The sequence below is a fragment of the Ambystoma mexicanum genome, chromosome 4p, assembly GCF_040938575.1.
Source record: "Ambystoma mexicanum isolate Mex_15411 chromosome 4p, UKY_AmexF1_1, whole genome shotgun sequence".
NCBI lineage: Eukaryota > Metazoa > Chordata > Amphibia > Caudata > Ambystomatidae > Ambystoma > Ambystoma mexicanum.
Genome location: NC_090927.1, coordinates 118,045,265 through 118,059,478, shown reverse-complemented (window position 1 = coordinate 118,059,478; position 14,214 = coordinate 118,045,265). Strand labels below are relative to the sequence as shown.

Here is a 14,214-nt window from a genome sequence, read left to right as displayed (position 1 = left end):
ACTGTAACGAAGAAGATTACTCTCAGGTGTTCCTTCTATTTGGTTTCTCTCAGTGTTCCTACTGTCCGTTGGGAGCTTACTCCTGAGTGTCTCTTCTCTTTGGATTCTTAGTGTTATCACTGGGACGAGGGAGATTACTCCTGAGTGTTTCTTCTCTTGGCTTCTCTTAGCGTTATGACTAGGATAAGGGAGATTACCCCTGAGTGTTCCTTCTCTTTGGTTTCTCTTAGGGTAGGGGTCACCACAGTGACGAGGGAGAATACTCCCGTACTTCTTGTGAGTTTGAAAGGAGTCACCACTGTGATGAGGAAATGCAACCTTGACACAGTTATATCCTGGGCCCCTCCTGGGTCTCACGCTATGCCCGTTACCTTCTGTCTTGCGTGCGAGCATCAATGGTTCTTCCTGTGGGGTCCAGCCTGCTTCTCACCACTGCGGGGCTTGCGCAGCTTGGTCCACGTCTTCTTCCTGGTGGTTTGCCTCTTCCTCTGAGGCCTTGGCAGTATCAACAGTGTTTAAGTGTCAGCTGGTCCACCCTCCTTAGGTCACACCCCTGCCTGGAGCTCTTCTTCTTCGATCCGGGTTGGCGTCTTGCCTCCCCATTACTCGTATGGTCTGCATGGGCCACTTCTGGCTTCATTGCTCTCCACATTTGAATCTCCCTTCTCAATTTTATTCATGTGCTGTGGGCCCTTCCCCAGCATGAACGCAGAGTCTTTTCTTTGTCTTTGTAGATAGATCTCTATTCCTCTTTACATCTTCTTCGTCTAAGTATGGTTGGCTGCCAACCAACAAGCACTCTTTGTATAGTTTCCATTCTTCTTCTCAGTACTATTAGAAAGTGAAGATGTAAATGAGTCAGTAGCACAGTAACAAATAGAGACTTGAGGGGCTGATGCCTTAGAATGGTGAGAGGGAGCAGGGATGTTCTTTAAGAGGTTATGAGGCAGTTCTGTAAAGAAAAGGGAGTCCTTATCCCTGAGGGGCGAGTCTCTCCCTATGGGGTCCTCCTGCTTATAACCACCCCCAGGGGAATATTAGGTAGCAGCCTCATCTCCCTAGCCTCATAGAGAAGGGCTCCCCCAGGGAGAACTAATGGAATCCCATACATCGTCACAATACACAAACTTGCATGCACACAGTAGCGTTATGCCTCCCAGTAGCATCACAACCATATTAAAGCTGTCTGCACAACCCACAACATCTTTAACCCTATCACATACCATCCGCCCACTCATTCATAGACTCCTGGCTCTCCCAGTATCCCAGCAGAGGTTGCTAATAGATCTCAGGTCCTCCCCTAGGGATAAATAGGGGCCCACGTGTCAATGCCACAAACCACATAGAATCATACCGGCATACAGGACACAAGTACCTCACGCCTGCACACCGAAACAAAACATCTTTACACCTGTTGCTCCCTCTACCATTATTAACCCTCTCTTCTGTACACCCATATTCTAGAACCATGCAACAAGAGGCCGGCAAATCGCAGAAGTGTCCTGTACAAGACCACTTCACGTTACCAACTCTTTCAAGTTCTCTTTCCTTCATCTTAACCTCTCCTTGGTCATCCAGCTAGCTATATATGTTATCCCATGCATTGTTATGCTGTGTGATAGGATTCTATTGGGCTTAACTACGACAAGGGGCTTCTTGGCACTATATCTGTTACATGATCTAGCTGCTTAGGAATGTATGCAGCAATGCTCCGGGGAGAGCCATCGTTTACAGCTCAGATACTTCACAACAATCAGTATTAATCAGAACACTTACAGCAGCGGGGAAAGCTCTCCGAAGTAGTCACCCACACTCAGGATCCCAGTGAGTTCCTCCTTTGCATTTTCCCGCTGCGTGACCTGCACCTGTAATGAGATGGAAAGTGCGTTAGATTTACATGCACTCAAGTAAGACATATACAATGCAACACCATCCAAGGGTCCATCAGAAAGCAAAACTCTGCCATGGAAAATCTGTTACAAAAGACTGTTACATTTGAATAAGAGCACATTTGCATTAATGGCACAGTTAAGTGCCTCCAACAGTTGGCATGGTGTAGTTTATTACAAACGCCATTGATCATGTTAACCATCTTGTTCATAAATTCACAAATGCATCCCGAACTTGGATCTACATTTTCTGTCCTGATCATCGTATAAAGAATTTCAGAATTTGGTCTAACGACTGTACATGAATATCCTCAACGTCCTCAATATCCTCAATGAATGTTCTCAATGTCACGGGGCCTAGGAAGATCGTTGTTTTTGTTCGTTGTTTTTGCTCTGCCTTGTTCCCCACCCTTGCCTCGTCGCGCTCTGAAACTCTTGTGCATGAGCGCGATACAAATAAAATATCAATATCAATTTCCCATCACTCAGTAACATCCACCAACACTAATAGCTTGCCTTCAATCAAGCCTGGATGGATATGAATGGCCTTTCTGAAACTAAATGCAAAAGAGGACAGAATGCATCTGCCCTGTCATTGCCGTGAGTCTGTGACTGCTAAGTCGCTTGCTTCCTCATCGAAGGCAGTCGCTCATTGGAAAACCACATCGGCAAGAAAACACAGACAGCATGGAACAATCACTCCTCCGATCAATTCTGGCCCTCCGGTCCGAATCAGATATCTGGGAGCACGGTTCAATGTGCAGTCTTCTCTGCCCTGCAGGGTAGCAACATCCTTCTCCATGGTGTCCTTGATGCCTCTTTGACCCCAGTGAAGAGAATCCTGACTCATAAAACTAAAGTAGCACAATGACCTCAACCGCACACTGAAGGAGCAGAAATGACGTCCCTTGCAGCACTGCATAATCTCCAAGACCACATGCGTCAAATGCAATGCAACAGCAACCAATGCTTTGCCTGCCTGGCCGAAAAGCTCCTCCCACCATGAGACTAATGCATTTATTGAAGAAACAAAACGCAAAATAGACAAGTAATGAAGAAGCGACCAGTGGAAAACACATCACCCCCTCTCAACACTGCTACATGGTCACCCACCGATAATACATGTCAAGTGTTTGCTGCTGCTACAAGTCGAATGTCGGTGTGCATGCAATGATGTAAAGACTATCCCAGCCTTTAAGCATCTAAGGTATACCTGCAACCACTATAAGCAATGTTTGTGTTCAATAAATACCCGAAATAAAAAATAAGTAGCTTTCCAGCTATGCTCCTGAGCTCTGGGCAACATCCCACCCCTCCTTAGACTAGCCCCCTCTCTCTTGCACCGCAGGAAAGACCGGACATGTGTTTCTCAAAGAACACATCATCAGTCATTGGTGACAGGTCTTTAGCATGCCTCCATCAGCAAAGGTGTTTTACAGCTGAACCCCTGCCTTCCTGTGCTCCCATCCTCTTCCCCCTCCAATCGTCTTGCTAGTGCCTTATATTTCCTATCTTTAGTACAGTACTTCAATGCTTCACTTTGGTTTGCGCCATATAAAACACCACGCAAATACCAGGACTGGCATTAGCGTCCCATACGGGGATATTCGAGCTGCATCATCAGTATCAATCATCATCCTGTGCACCTTTTGACTTATCTGGGTCCCTTTATGCACCCTTTCACCCCTACCATGCCTAATGCATAGGTTTGATAACCTGGGGCATGAAGGCTATCCCAACTGATAGGAAAATAACACTGTTGAAACTGTTTACCAGCATTCTGATGTCAAATCCTTTTCCGAAATCCCATATTTCTGAGCACAGCATAGTCAATGTATTATTTTACCAGGTCAAGAGTCTTTTTCATATCTACCATGACTGTAGCCAAATCTTTCTGAAATACCATATTACTAGGCATAGTACAGCCAATGTATTATTTTATCATGTCAAGAGTCTTTTTCACATCTACCATGACTGTAGCCAAATCTTTCTGAAATACCATATTACTAGGCATAGTATAGCCAATGTCTTATTTTACCATGTCAAGAGCTTTTTTCGTAACTACCTTTATTGTAGCCCACCTACTATGCCTCCCACTGCTGTGGCTCTTGCATCTGTTTGTGGCCTGCAAGTCCTTAGCTTCATGTCTTGTGTTGATCTTGTATATGGTCCTATTGAACACCTCCATTCAATGCTCCTCGCCTCTGTATCACCTCTACTTCTTCCCTATATGAATACTTTCTTTTGGTATTTTGCTGAGTTCTATTAATTGAAATGTCTTGATAATGTCTTCCCCCGAGAAGCCCTCCTTTGGGCCCGGTAATAGCTTTTATTTCTTTTGCGTTTGTTTTCTCCAATCTCTGTGAGTGTCGTGTCCACTCTCAACTCTTCTCTCTTCTGAATTCACACTTTCTTTGCCATTAATTCAAGCAGCACAATGAACCTAATTACAACTATAGTGGTATGTCCATGGTATTGCCATGGGCATACCACCTAACTTGGTTACTGTTACTGCAACTTGGTCCAGCAGATTGGGGGCCAGATGATGAGTGGGAGCAGGTGGAACTCAGTCCCCACTTTTGGATCCATAGGACTCGATTAGGGATTTGGTGGATTTAATAGGGCCCTAATCCCGCCTGCAGTAAAAAACAATTTTGGGCATTGAGGCGGCGACTTTACTTCCAGCACCTGACTCGGGCAAATTCTCCACCTCGAGGTTACAATCGGAATCGGCAGTGTGTTCAAATTGGCAATAATTCTGTTACTGCCAAAAAAAGTGTTGGTAATGGAACTATTGCAAAATAAAGTGTACCCCGCCCGTACTCGTATTGACCCACCAATGTCCTTTACACTTGCATCCCTACCGCCTGCACACCAACATTCCCATATCCCTTGCCCAATCACCTGATGGCCTTCACAGGTCTAGCACCCACCTCTCCTCTCAGAATGATGTAAAAGGCTGTCCCCTTTCCGTCGTCTCGTGCTATGACATCACCTGGAAGGAACTTGCACTGCATCAGAAAGAAAATTAAATACTTTTAATATTTAAGAGAACATTTAATTAGTGATGTCCTTTGTGTACAGTAGTTGGTCAGATTTACCAGCCAGGGGATAGTTTTTCTAGTGTAAAAAAACATGTACTTTAATTTATTTATGTGCAAATAGGTGCCATAATCTGTGTTTGGCTTTCCCCTATTAAAGTTCCTTAGTGGATTTAGAATTGCCATTTCTGTGTCACTATTGTTGTTTTTTCACAGTCCAACGCACTGCTCACGCCACATTAAATAGCTCCCAAACATGTCAGCGAAATCTAGCACAAGACAACTACAAGACAAGCAAATCAATTTTAGCATAATCTGAGGAATATGAACAACTCAGGTTACCCTGAAATTAAGGTCACTAATGATTCAATGCAGAGTGGATCTGGGTTAATGTTAAAAAACAAACATGTCCATTATACGGTTCCATGTGTTAATATCCCTGCAAAAATATTGCGATAAAGAACTATCGCCATATATTTGCGGCGATATTGACCCATGGACCCTGCGGGGGACACCCCTGCAAACCCTGCATTATTTTAAAATGTGCGGTGACACCCCTGCAACCTGCTTTCCCACAAATTATCCCTCCCAAAAATATCGCCTATGGCGAGACAAACAGCCATATGTACGGCGATACTTCTGGTGGGGATGTTTTGTAGGGATACCCATTATACCACATTATGGCGATGCACATTGCACTCTTTAATGTGGTTGATTTTAACACAAGGTTATTACGAAGAAGACGCCTTCTCATATGTTTCAAAAGCAAATCATCTCAATTGATCATCTAGTTTTCTCTATTCACAAGGGTACAAACATGTATTTTCATGAATGTCCATAAAGAGGTTTGGAAGAGAGTGATCAGAGGCGTTTATAAGCATGAATTGTTAACAGCCCCAGCACTGAATTCATTGGCTTCATACTGCAAAAGTGAACTGGAAACTTTAATTCACAAATGTACGCTCGATCAGATATTCTACATCATAATAAATCAACAGAAATATCATTCCATAAATGCAATGGTATGCGGCAAGCTGGCTCCAATTATCTGTACACAATGGTGCTGTATTCTTCTTTCAGTCTGGTTTGTCTCTCCATGTAGGGCAGTTGCTGCTTAAATGGGCTCTCATGAAGAAACTGTATACCTAAACCACGCCATGCAAGCGTAACTCTACTCACAGATGGATATATTAATCAGCTGTTTGGGTTGCAGAACATGATGTCATTCCAGGATGGGAAGCAAGTGTACCAGCCATGTGGCAATTGATAGAATTGCTAATACTGCATTGTAACAATCGTCTTATTTATATTGATAGCCATTAAATCTAATCTCGATTTTATTGGGTAAGAATTCAGAAGGGTCTACAATCACAGTATTGCCCACTGAACCCTTCACAGAGAAGAAAATCCCATTTGCCTATCATTCTGATCCAAATCAGCACCAAAATGCAAGGTGCTCTGAAAAAGAGAACAATCACCAACCTGTCATTAATCCAGGGATGTCATCCCTTCTTTCCCGGGGTGAGCCCCCCCTTATGTGACCAGGGGACGGCAGCTGCTACCTGATCCTGACCCTGGGGGCAGCTATGTGAGGGAGGACCACCTGAGTGGGGGTAGCTCTCAGGGAGACCCGGTGACATCGGTGGAGGAAATCACATATCCTCCTTCTTCTTTTAACGGTGCTTCCCCAGTTCCCCATGCCTTAATGGCATGTTGTTACCCACATTTCCCCCCCCTCAGTGTAAGGTTGGTGTGTCTAAACTCCAAACTCCCACTGAGGAGAATATGCAGGCCACTGTGACGACTAAGAGGCAGGGAGTAGGGAGGACTGCGCCCCAGAGAACTTTCTGTCTATCTCCACAGAGTTATCTAAAACTTGTCATTTAGAACTACTGGGAACCCTTTTTCCGACTCTACATATAGGTCACCAAACTTACCATCTAAAACTACTAAAGACACTTCCTCAGACTCCCAAAATGACTTCCCTTTTTCTAATGCTGGAAGTACTGCCATGAGAAAGAGGAGCCGAGTAATGAAGATCACAAAAGGCCGGGAACACGCGCTGCACTCTAGTTATTATGAGTGCATTTTGGCAGGCGGGACATTTAAACCGGGAAATCAGCTGATGAGGGAAGTCTCCTGGAGAACTCGGGTCCGCTCGGAGCTGACTGAGGGACTGCCTAGTGTGATCAAGGTCCGAAGAGCCAGCCAGTTCATGAGAGGGACAGAGGGAAGCAGACTGCAGAATCCAGTAAGCCACGGGAATTCCAGAACCGGAAGGACGGCTTCCTGGCGTACGGCTACACTGGAGAGCAGCCTCCGCGCCACTGGAGTCCAGGGAGACATGCAGCCAACAAGTGAAAGCTGTGAAAAGGAAGGGAACCACAAGGCAGAGGCGATGAGCCCAAAAGGAATATGCAGGAATTTGACAGACCGCAGCAGGTTCATCGCGGGAGAGCCAATTCCTGCTACAATAGCCCGGTGAGTCTGCCCAAGGAAAGAGGGGACATCCGGGTATTCTGACACTGGTACCAAAATGAAATAGAACTAAATGATATGAATGAAATGCAACAAAGGGTGCCATATTAAAGGAACATAACAATATAATAAGAAAAGACTGCCAAGTTTGTAAGTATGCGCAATATGCACATGTCGAGCCTTGGCAGGAGAGTATACCAGGCATTTCAAGTTACAAGTATATGCAGTCAAGTGTATGGGAACAAGGGTGTTGCATATAAAGAAAGCCGTGGCAGGAGGCATTTGAAGTTGCAAGTACATGAAATCAAGTATACGGGAACAAGTATTTTGCATGTGAAGAAAGCCAAGGTAGGAGAACATATCAGGCATTTCAAGTCTCACGAATATGGGAATATGTTTATCAGAACAAGTGGTGTGCATACAAAGAGAGTACTGGCAGAAGAGTATACCAGACTTTCGCAAATCAGAAGTGTCTACAAGCCTCGGCAAGACCACTTTGGACAATATATGAAATATAAAGCACAAGGAATTCCCGACAAAGATAATAAGAAATAACCAAGGAGTGTGAGTGAAACATATGCAAGAGGGAAAGAAGCCTGGCAGGAGAGTACACCAGGCAGTCTACTAAGATTCAAATTGTCAATCACTTGGAACTTTTGTGTTGGAGTTAAACATTTTTTCTTTGAACATTTGTACACTTTTCAAGGCCAGAGACATTTCCCTTTTCCGTTACAGTTGATTTTGGAATCTGATGGTCAGAATAGTACTTTGGTTACAGGATAGATTGTTTTGGACACCCTGACAAAGGACCGACCCATTCATTTTGTTTTGATAGGGAAAATACCTCTTAGAGCAGGGACACAGATGCATTTTCCAAACCCACTTTTGTTTAATAATAGTCTATGGTCAAAATCATGAACCCACTGTGTCCGAGTTTCATTCCTGACCCTTCATAAACCCCAGACAAATGTTTCAGCCTTCCTGGGCCTCATCAGTGAGGTGAAGCTGAACCTCTGTAAGCAGAGTGAGCAAGTGGTCCACGTCTGGATTACCCGTAGAAATATAGGGTGAAATCCCATGTTTTACAAAAGTATGGAAGCCCCTCTTCTGAGAGCACACATAGCTTAAATAAGCTGCACTATGAGAAGTATCCCACTTTTGTAAATGTGTTTACATTTTACATTCGGGTGCACTTAGGATGCATTTTGACTTAGATAATAAGAGCGATATTGGGTAACTGACCCAAGTTATGCTTACAAATGTAAACCTACTTATTACAATAAGGTGAAAGAGTAAGCAGGTCTATATACGACCTACTCACATGTGTGCTGTCTCTAAGCGTTTTAGATCGGGGACGAGGAATGGCAAAGGAGGCTATAGACTTTTAGGGAGCGATTGAAACAGGAGTTGCTTTGGCCCCTTTTGGTTGGCTTCTAAACTGAAGTTGAGGGTGAGGACAATGTCTACTCAAAGTTTATTTTAGTCATATGGGGCCCAAATTTAGACCCAGGTCCGCTGACCATGGATTTCAAATAGAGCAGTACCGGGAGACTTTACTTTTAAGATACATGGCCAAATGTCAAACCTGAAAGAATTAATGGATCATGTTTTTATGTCCTTACTATAACTACTCTGGAAGAAGAGTAGAGGTGTTACGGGGTGCAGTAGGGGGATTATCTCAGATATTCTCAGTTAGTAGAGATTTGGCAAGGCATGAACTTGTCAACATGTTTAGGGGGTCATTGAGGAGCAGAAGGAGGGGGAGGACTAGTAAGAAACAGATAGCAAATGGTATCTGAGCAAATTACATTCTCATTATGTTGAAATCATCTACTACTCACTACTCATATTTATAAACAAATCAACTGCAGAGGGCACGATCATAGTGTTTTGGGTAGTTCTACACACCAGCATTATGCAGTCAGCAGTCCAGATGATGCAATGTTGAAGATTCAACTATGTGTACTTAATGCCACAACCAGACATGGAATGTTTGTGGGTGAAACATCTGACTCACCAAATTATCATTAATGAGTAAGGGTTTCTAAGCTTCACTTATGACTCTGTACACAAGGACGCCAGCGGTAAGAGAAAGGTATTGAGAATGGGTTTCCATTTCCCTCCTCCAATGTTATGTTATTACATTTATACCGTGCCAAAGTCCTAAGGTATCCAGGCACCAGAAGAAACAGAAAATGAGGAGAATAGGAGATATACAACAGTGACGGTTATTCTTTGTGTAGGAGTATATTAGGAGTAGGTCAAGATTGGAGGGTGCCCAACATATCAGAGGTATTCAACACTCTGCCCAGCCCAATCACTTACCTCCTCCATAGAATCAATGATTCTGGAAAGCTGAGTGTCCGACAGTCCCTTCAGTGCTCGTGTTCTAAAAGCAAAGTGGAAACGATAGAGAAAGATCATTAACCTTACAGGGCGTATCTTTGACAATGTCTGCTGTGCTCCACACAAGGGTAGAGAGTTTCTTGAATGTGTGATTTCCAAGCCCAGTCAAAGTCCAACAAATGTGAGGTGTGCTTTCAGGTACATTACATTTCTGAATAGCAAAGTGCTTAATTATTACTGAATCATACTTGTAACAACGAGGTTAATTGTATGTTTTTGTCACAAATGCATTTTTTTTCTTTATAAATCAATTTCTTGTTGGAATACACTCTTCCATTTAAACAATCAATTTTTAAGCAGGTGTACTTTTTTCACATCTACTGGTTATTCTTTTAATACATTGATACTATGTAGCCTTTTTATCAGGACATCAATTTTAGGGTAAATGGCATGGGTTTGCAATTTATAAGAAAAGTGTATATTGAACACCAAATTCTCCTTTCGGCAAAAAATAATTCCAGTCATATTTCCGACGTCCAAAATTTGGAACACTGAAAACGATCTGTTGTCGCATACAGCCTAAGGAATGGCAATACTCCAGAAGATGGTTCAAAGGATTTTACTTAACAGAACTCAAATGAGGCTAACAACTGTTCTTGGTATGTGAGGGAACTAGGACAAAATAAAGGCTGTCCCCCTCTCATCTCCCTTTGGCTCCAACCTCCCTACTGAAGACTTCTCTGTCCCCCCCTAGAGATCACTAAGCCCGGCTGTCTAGAATACTAACTCGAGTGATGGCCTAGAGATCGGTAAACCCTGCTGTCTAGACTACTAACTCGAGTGATGGCCTAGAGATGGTAACCCCTGCTGTCTAGACCACTAACTCGAGTGATGGCCTAGAGATCGGTAACCCCTGCTGTCTAGAATACTAACTCGATTGATGGGCTAGAGATCGGTAACCCCTGCTGCCTAGAATACTAACTCGAGTGATGGCCTAGAGATTGGTAAACCCTGCTGTCTAGAATTCTAACTCGAGTGAATGGCCTAGAGATCGGTAACCCCTGCTGTCTAGACTACTAACTTGTGTGATGGCCTAGAGATCGGTAACGCCTGCTGTCTAGAATACTAACTCGATTGATGACTAGAGATCGGTAACCCCTGCTGTCTAGACTACTGACTCGAGGGATGGCCTAGAGATCGGTAACCCCTGCTGTCTAGAATACTAACTCGAGTGATGGCCTAGAGATCAGTAACCCATGCTGTCTAGAATACTAACTCGAGTGATGGCCTAGACATTGGTAACCCCTGCTGTCTAGAATACTAACTCGAGTGATGGCCTAGAGATCGGTAACCCCTACTGTCTAGAATACTAACTCGAGTGATGGCCTAGAGATCCGTAACTCCTGCTGTCTAGAATACTAACTCGAGTGATGGCCTAAAGATCGGTAACCCCTGCTGTCTAGAATACTAACTCGAGTGATGGCCTAGAGATCAGTAACCCATACTATTTAGAATACTAACTCAAGTGATGGCCTAGAGATTGGTAACCCCTGCTGTCTAGAATACTAACTCGAGTGATGGCCTAGAGATTGGTAACCCTGCTGTCTAGAATACTAACTCGAGTGATGGCCTAGAGATCGGTAACCCCTACTTTTTAGAATACTAACTTGAGTAATGGCCTAGAGATTGGTAACCCCTGCTGTCTAGAATATTAACTCGAGTGATGGCCTAGAGATTGGTGACCCCTGCTGTCTAGAATACTAACTCGAGGGATGGCCTAGAGATCGGTAACCCCTGCTGTCTAGAATATTAACTCGAGTGATGGCCTTAAGGGCCTCTGCCTTCCCTCTCTCCGGGCTTGCCTCAGGTGAAAACTATCTTAATTCCCCAAGAATATCTAGGTCTCACAATGGCATAGTCTCCCCCTTCCACACATTTGTTCTCTTGTCCTTGATGGTCTCGCCTTCTTCTTTTCTGCCTATACTATTTCAGTCAATCCTTTCTCCCAGGCTCTACTTTCTCCCTCTATCAAGCTTTCTGTCCATCCAATAATCATATGCATCTCTCCTACTCTCTTTCTATCCCTCTCTCTGATCATCTCTCCCTACCACTCTCTACACACCTCTCTCTCTACTCCCCTCTGCACTCTACTCGCCACACCTCTCTAGTCTTTACTCTCCTCTCCTCTCTGCACTCTCTACTCTCCACTCCCCTGTACTATCATCTCCAGTACACTTTGCTCTCTTCTCTCTTCTCCTCTCCACAACTCTCTACTCTCACCCTCCTCTCTTTCAACTTACATTCAGTCCCTTCCCTCTCTCATCACACCTCTCACACTCACTCACACTTTAACTCTTTCACTTAGCTTCACTCACACTTCTCACTCACCTTTCACACACTCTCACACCGAAATACCACTTTCGGTCACCAATACCTCATCTATATCACACACTCTCTCACTCTCTCAATCTCTTCCATGTTCCACTCCATTGGTCTTCCTTCTCCTGGTTCTCGGCCTGCCTCTCTCTCGTTGACCTCCCTTGAACCATTTGAACGCTCCCATTCCACTCGTCCCCAGATGCCTCTTTGCTTCCTCCTTCTCCCATTGGCTATCATGCCCACCTGGTTCCCTAGACCAATCTCTACCTGGCTTTTCCTCCACGGCTGGGTTACTTAGGTATAAGGTTACAAAATACTCCTCAAGCCCGGCCTCCTTCCTCAACACATGTCCTCCGGCGGTTTATGATGGCTACTCTGCATTATCATTTTGGTTTTCAAGGTGTGTTTTCTGCAGCGTTGAAGCACCTTTGCTGCCGGTATGTAGTGCACAACAATTTGACAGCTCTGTATTCCTCACTGTGTCGCTATCTCGTTGGTCAGGCCCTGCATCCTTCACTGCAAGGCTTTGTGGACTTAGTAGCTCTAGAAAGGAAAAGAGAGAACCAGGGACGTCTCCCTTGCGACCTCTGTGGTCTCCCTTGCAACCTGTTAAAAAAAAAAAAACGTTTTGTTTTTTTTTCTTTTTTTTTTGTAATGCAGCCTCCTGGGCTGTGGCCAGCACCATGTGGCTCTTTACTTCTGAAGTGGCTGACTTCTTTTTCAGGCCCCTTAAAAAAAAGAAAAATAAGAACAGGAGTGCCACAAGTCTAACACTTTCAGCACTGGCCCTAAATAAGAAAGAATAGGAATACCAAATAATGTGTCTTTCTGGAATCCTATACAATAATTGCTAGATAGATAAGTACCAACACAGGTTGGGTGATATTGGGTGTATATTTTTTCTATATAAAGCGCTTAAGCGTAAGTGCTTTATAATAACACATTATCATTTGGTCATTGACGTCTGCTTGCATTCACAGTAATTTGGTAATATGGGCCTATACACACTGATCTCAACTCTCATTCTTGTATGAAATGTACACCACATTATAGTGATATCGTAACCATATTTTTTGTAGTGTACAGTGCTATGTGATGCCACTCCCTGTTTTGTCAACGGGTGAAAGGTCGTGTTCCATAGCTTCCCGTGATATCACTTTGGGGTGGGTTAAATGACATCACTTCCTGTGATGTCATCAGGGGGTCAAGGGTCGTGTGATGTCACTTCCGCTACCCCTTGCATTTAGGTGAAATGATGTCCCTGGAGAGAACACTAGCAGGCTGGTGTAAGGCAGGCACTGCGGGATTGACAACAGTTCTCCCCAATTGTAACCAGGCACATGATGGGGGCAGAAATGGTGGTCCTCCAAGCTCCCTAACCCTGCCTCTGGGGCAGGACTGGCTCAAGCAAACACCCTGGTAGGCCTCCTGCCCAGGTTGAGAAGGTTCCTTATCCCCACATGCCAGTATCAGGTCCCTACTATCAGGTCCCTACTATCTGGTAAGCAGCCTTTTCAGTATGTTAACTGTACTTTTCCTGTAGCTTTGCCCAACACATAACATTATAATGTCATTAATAGTCTCCAATTTAATTTCACAGTTCCATTCTTGGACTTTAGTTTGGTTGTGTCTCTGATCGGATGACTATCCATTGTAGACCCATGCCTAGACAAGCTGTTTCACTCAGTACATTAGTGTTGCCACAAAAAGTTCATAGCTGGCACCTGATACTGGCAGAGCACCGTATACCATCCTTTCATCGCCAGGTATTTTAACGTCTGCCTTTCTAATGAGTGCATAATAACGAAATGGGTCCTCGAAATATTTTGAAATATTTCGGGGGTGGTGCGAAAGGGCAGATATGGGGTTCGGGGGTCGGGTAATGCATAGGCGTAGGACATGGGGGGCACAGGGGGGACAAATCCCCTCCACAATTGTAAGTGGGGGGATGTAATGTCATTTATCCCCCCCCAGAATATGTTTGTTGTGTCGTGCAGGGATCTGTTTTTGAAGTGGGGGAGGGGCAGCCCTCTCCTCCCGACCCCCAAAGCATGGGGGCAATACCCTGGGGGCAGATGGGT

The 14,214-nt window shown here is 44.3% G+C and overlaps 1 protein-coding gene across 2 annotated transcripts in view; it reads right to left on the bottom strand.

Moving 5' to 3' along the window:
* Positions 1-14,214, bottom strand: part of LOC138453056 (cGMP-dependent protein kinase 2-like) — a 524,549-nt gene that overhangs the window by 282,523 nt on the left and 227,812 nt on the right. For both annotated transcript variants that reach the window (XM_069605521.1, XM_069605520.1), the window contains exons 7-9: positions 9,734-9,797; positions 4,823-4,900; positions 1,777-1,865 (exon numbers count right to left, since the gene is read on the bottom strand). In XM_069605521.1, the coding sequence (XP_069461622.1) occupies positions 1,777-1,865; positions 4,823-4,900; positions 9,734-9,797 (231 nt within the window). The remainder of the gene's footprint in view (positions 1-1,776; positions 1,866-4,822; positions 4,901-9,733; positions 9,798-14,214) is intronic.